Source organism: Anastrepha obliqua, chromosome 1, assembly GCF_027943255.1.
Source record: "Anastrepha obliqua isolate idAnaObli1 chromosome 1, idAnaObli1_1.0, whole genome shotgun sequence".
Lineage (NCBI taxonomy): Eukaryota > Metazoa > Arthropoda > Insecta > Diptera > Tephritidae > Anastrepha > Anastrepha obliqua.
Window position 1 is genome coordinate 145,365,449 of NC_072892.1, and position 6,000 is coordinate 145,371,448.

Below are 6,000 nucleotides of genomic sequence, written 5' to 3' on the forward strand. Positions count from 1 at the left end.
AAAAATTTCGAAGCGTTAGAAGGAAATTTTTGGAAATTTTTACAGAGTTTTTAAGGTAAGTACGGACTAGTAGATACATATGTTATGTATGTTTGTATGTAAATTCAAAATCAAATGGGTTCTCCTGAAACTTTTTGAATAAAATTTTTGACATTTTGACTTTTTGTAGTGGAATCTTCAATAAAATTTGACGAAACTTTCGATGTTTGGTGTCGAACGGGCACTGCAAGTAGTCAAGTAGCGCCTCAACTATTTATAAATAGGAAAACAAACAAGGCAGTGAATTGAGTAATGCAGAGCTTAACCCAGCTGTTGAGTTAGAAAAAACTTTCGAATGTGAGGTTAAGGAACCAACTGATACACACCGCAATTTACATTTAGAATAACAATTGAAACGAATTCTAATTCCTTACATTGATTTTTATTTTATTTGTATTTTATTGAAGACAATTTAGAACAAAATTCTTACTGACTTTAGAACAAAACTGCTTAATACTATTTAAAAATAATTATCAATAGTCCACGGATAACTTCACAAGGCAGAGAAGGGCCCGAATCAGGACATCACTTCATTCAGATAGGACTCTAGACAAAGGCACAAATTCGACAAATTTGTAATTTGGAACTCCAATATAAATTATTGTGACCCAACGCCTATTACATATAAGCACCTTGAAAGTTTATTTTTCAAAAAGTTCTGGAAAGTTAATCACAGAAATTATTCAGAAGGTGAACTTTAAAATTACAAGCAAGAAAGGCAGATCTACATAGTCTCAAATTTACTAGCTGACAGCGGGACTCGTAAGACGATAAAAGTTTTCAAAAGTTCAACGAACGCAGCGAAAATGTGGGGAATATTTTTTAAATGATAGTCATGTTACGGCCGCCAAATGAAGGCAGCCTCATCAAATTTATATATTGCAAAAGAGATGTGCAGCACGCGAAAAAATATGGCACCTCAATATTTTAAAAGGTTTTGTTAACTATCCTCTTTATTTTTTAATATTTTTTTTAATTTTTCTTCTTAATGTTCATTATTATTGTTTTTTTTTCTATAAAAGTATAGCTCTCTGTCAACCTGAAAATTGAAATTTAAAAAGGTCGAGCCAAGGAGCACTAGGATATTTGGTGGCTCAACCCACTCTAAGTCAAATTTCAAACTTTATATAAAAACTTGAAAAAAATAGAAAATTTTCTTCAAAACTTCGAACTTTTTAATCAGATTTAAAACGAAAATCCACAATTTTTTTGACGAAGAAAGTACGCAATACGGTAAAGAGAGAAAAAGAAGAAATAAACGACAATTTCGAGCTACTTCAAACTTGCTTTTTGTTGTACTAAAATTTAATAGGCTATAAAATTGTGGACTAATTTTTCTTTTAGTTATTCTGATTACTAGTTTTTGAGTTTTAATAAAAATTTGTCGAATTTTTCTTGATCTGGTACAAAGTGTTTGGTTTATTTTTATTATTTGCAAGCGCGCCGGCTAGGGACGCAAAGTGCCGAAGCGAATAAATTCCACTGGGATCGATTCCTAGCTTTAAGCTTTATTTGCGGTCATGTCAGTAAGTTGTCAGCTGGCGTGAATTCATGGTACAGACTTCGTCTCCAAGATCCATGGAGTCGACCTCTACGGTGTAAGCCTTCTGAATTCCAGTCTAAGCACATTCTGCTGATGTCAGTCGCAAATTTGCGCAATGTATGACCAATTCATCTCCACTTACGCACGCAAATCTCCACTTCAACGGTCCTTTGCCTCCCTCGGCGGAGGAGCTCATCATTTGACATCCAGTTATCGGGCCAACATTTGCACAGAATGACACAAAGGCAGCGATTTATGAAGCTGTGAAGCTTTGTTGATGGAACGGCCACAAACCATGTTTCACAGCCCTATAAGAGCAATGATCTTAGGCTGGAGTTAAAAATCTTTAGCTTGGTTTTTCTGGTTCTCTTCAAAATGATGCTTAATCGAATAAGCGACAAAATTGCGAGAAAATTAAGCAATTTTTGAAAACGTTTATTTAATATATTTTAATTTTAATTAAAAAAAGAAATATATATATATATATTAAATTTATTTAATTTTGGGCGTGCAAGATGTATCATTTTGCCTAGCGACTTTCAATAACTATTGGCTGGTATTTCGTGAAGGAACAGTAATTATGTAGGAGAAGGGTGTAGCACTGTTTTGTTTTCACATTCAGCGATTCTTACAACTGTTTTTGGAGGACTGAAATAATATCATTAGGTTAGCCCTTATGATGTCACCATCTGTATTTGTGGTTGTTATCTTAAATAGTATTTGACTAAAAGTTTTACAGATTTTTGCGACCAACTTCATTCGAAAATATAGGCAAATGCATTATTGAGAGCAGACTGCTTTTAGACAAAAAGTTTCATGTCTGAGGTATCAGTAACTAATTCATGATTTTTTGTAAATAACTTGCGGATATGCAGTGCCAGTCAGTGATTCCCAGTATCACCTCTAAACTGTTTACTTCTGCGCCAGTCTGCAAATAGTACCATTTATAGTAGATTACAAGTGTATGTATGTATTTATATAACTTAGCAACATGTGTGCATGTCTTGTAAGTATTTTTTTATGTGTGTAGATATAAAGGCTTGCCTGCTTTCTTCGCACGCAGCGAGCGTGCTGAAACATGCAACAAGGACAAACTCTAAAGAAGGACGAGAATTCATTTAGAGAAATGTGTGGCAAAAGAAGATTCACTGTAGCGCATTTTACGCACCAGGTAATGCGTACAAGTGTAAGTTTGTATTTGTATTTGTATACTACTATAATATCGCGTATTTTATGTGTATGTCATAAGCTAAGAAAGCGGCATGTGGTTGCACTGCAGCAGTAAAATAGACGCAGTTGCAATTGAAAGGCGGAACAGTCGAAGAAATAAGCGAAATAATAAATAGTAGTTTCACGCAAGGTGCACACAAACGCACTTACACCCGCCGATGCACATCTAAGTATTTATGTATTTGTGTATATAAGAAAATGCGTAATACATCCTGCCACACGCAGTGAATTCGCAACGAATTTCTGTCCTTGCGCCACACGACTCGATTGCTGCCATTTAGAGGAATTCATGCAATTTTTACTCGCAGCCAGCTAGTAAGGTGCTGAAATACATTTGTACAGATATACATACATACACACATACACACATATATAGCTGCCATATTTGCATGTGAAATAATGAAGCACTTGAAAGCAACAATCGTATTACTGCAGGCACGCACAACTTACGGTATGGATGCATTAGGAATTTCAATTTTTTCGATTTCTATTATTTCGGGATTATCCGGATCTCCATTACATATTTTTCGGGATTTCGGGATCGGAGTATTTATTACTTTGCAACAATTTAACTCGAACAAATTGCAACAATATTGCTCATAATATAATATAAAAGGTGGTTAAATTTCAAAGGCCGATGTTGAATGTCAACCACACCTAAACGTCAACGACACCGTTGGACTTCTTTCTTTGGGGTTATTTCAAAGAAAAGATGTACGTCGATAAGCCAGCAACATTCAAGAGCTAAAGGATGAGATAATTCGGCACATTAACGGCATAGAACCTCAATTATGCCTCAGCGTCATCGAAAATTTGGACCATCGGATGGAGGTGTGCCGCCGAGGCCGCGGCGGCTATTTGGCCAATATTTTGTTCCATACGTAATTGAGCCATACCAATATTATCGTAGTAAGGAGAAATCACAATAATTTCATAAAAAAAATTGTATTTCATTCAAAATCCACACCGGCCCTTAAAACTTAACCACCCTTTATAATACAAAAATTAAATTTAAATATAATTTTTTATTTGAAACGAACATTTCTACATTTTTAGATTAGATTTGTGGGGGTTGGACAAGTCCGAGCACTTAGTCAGAAAGGCCATTGTACTACACCCGGATAGATTACAGTGGAAGGAATAGAGAGAAAGGACAGATACAAATTGGATGGTAAGATGGAAACATTGGTTTGAGATTTCGCTTCCGAAAATGCTTTGCACTCATTGATTAATCTTAAGGTATCCGGAAGAGAAAGATTACGTACTTTATCCAAACTCAATACATCGCAATCCAACCGCCTCAGTCTGATTCTATAAAACGCCGAAGAGCTACAGAGAAAATTCTTTGCAGTATCCTCATAATCAATGATTCTCATGGTAGTACTATGCCTTGTGATTTCAGCCACCAGTATTCTCAGGTCCATTCTGCTGAGTTTTAGGAGAATGGTCGCTAGTTTCCTGTTTGGTTTTTACACAAAGTACTTGGCTACTCTACAGGAGTCCAACTCAGGCGGATGTATTTTATGCATAGACCTTATGAAGTCGTCAATTCATAATTGAACCAATGCAGAATTGATTCCTTGAAACGGTTCAAAGCGCAGTGGTGTGCCTACAGATTCTTCATTAGCCAGGTTATCAGCCAACTCGTTTCCAGTAATGCCGCAGTACCAGTTTATCAGCCAACTTGTTCCGTGTAATACCGCAGTGTCCAGGCACCTAAATAAGACAAACTTTTGCAACACTGTTCAGTTTTGTCTTACATTCACCGACTAACTTCCAAGAGCAGCGTGGGTCAGCAAGGGCTCTCAGTGTAGCTTGACTGTCACTACAAATTCCAATACTATTATCCCGCCTCTTTTTTTCAATTAGCCAGTACGCCACATTCAAGATGGCATAGATTTCCGTTAAGATGGCATAAACTGCTGTTAGGAATGCCATTCTGTAGCGTAGGAGTACCTAATGTCTTCGACTAAGTACCATCCAGATCCGCTACCATCGCTGGTTTTGGATCCGTTGATGTAGAAAGCATGTTGAAATCCCGTTCTCCGGACTTAACCATTGATAGAGAACAAAACGTCCTGCTTCCTACCGAAGCCAATGTAAGTCACCCGATTGTTCGCTGGCATCGAGAATGGCCAATGTTTTCTTTGTTTCCACAGACTCCGTTTGACTTGGGTCTGTACGCCGCCTTCATTGCTTCCTTCCGGAGTTGAAGATCTAGAGGCTGCAAGTTCAGGATGGCATTAAGGACATCGCTAGATGTCATACTCATAGCACCTGTGATACCCAACTGCACACATCTCTATAGTCCGGTTGGAGGTTTTCTTCTGGAATTAGCCAATGTAGCCTTCCACCAGACTACGTATGAGGATGATGTACAACTAGTGTACTATCGTCGGTTCTAGACCCCATATCTTGCCAAAGGTTCTCTTACAGTGCCAGAAGACTTTTAGTGTTCGAGAGACCTTTTGCTTGACGTGCGTCTACCAGGTCAACTTACAATATAGGATTATCCTTAAGTGATTAACCTCAGAAGATACTTGCAGTGCACAGTGCACCCTATGGGATGATTTATAATTTTTCAAATAGCGCTTTACGTCAATCATATTTCACCTTTATGAATTAGACAGGTACTAACTAAAGATTTCTATAACTCAAAATACTTTTTTTCACTTAATAATTCAAAAACATATCTAGATGATTAATTTTGCGCCACCTTGTATTTTTTAATCTCGTGCATTTTAAGTGGAATAAGCGGCAAGTAATTGACTTTAAAAAATATTAATTTGTGTTCAAATGAAAAATTAAGTAAGTGGATGTACAGTTGTGGTCAAAATAATAGGAATGCTAGTACTTCACATAGTGTAATATTTTTATTTTTTCTCGTTGTATTCTTTCTGCTGTATTATCCTTCACAAAAAAGTGCCGTTATAACTGCATACGTTAGCACTTGGTGTCGTAATTTTATGCATTTTCAAGACTATTGGCTGACGAGTCTGTCAAAATGATAGTAATGCAAGGAGAGAGCTGCGAAAAAGTTCATATAAAATATTTATTTGTCTCAAAAATTTACAAAAAAGTAAGTCATGCATTTTTTTATGTATTGTATGCCTAAACCATGTTGTGAAAATCTGACTGAAATTTTTTCAGCTATGGGACAAAGCAATTACCGCACCGCTAAACTGCGC

General features: G+C 36.6%; 1 protein-coding gene across 1 annotated transcript in view; it reads right to left on the reverse strand.

The window, feature by feature from the left end:
• The window catches only part of LOC129237628 (cytotoxic granule associated RNA binding protein TIA1-like), a 126,687-nt gene extending 121,846 nt beyond the window's left edge, over positions 1-4,841 (reverse strand). The window contains exon 1 of the mRNA XM_054872502.1: positions 4,790-4,841. Within this exon, the coding sequence (XP_054728477.1) occupies positions 4,790-4,841 (52 nt within the window). The remainder of the gene's footprint in view (positions 1-4,789) is intronic.
• Between the last annotated feature and the right edge of the window lie 1,159 nt (positions 4,842-6,000).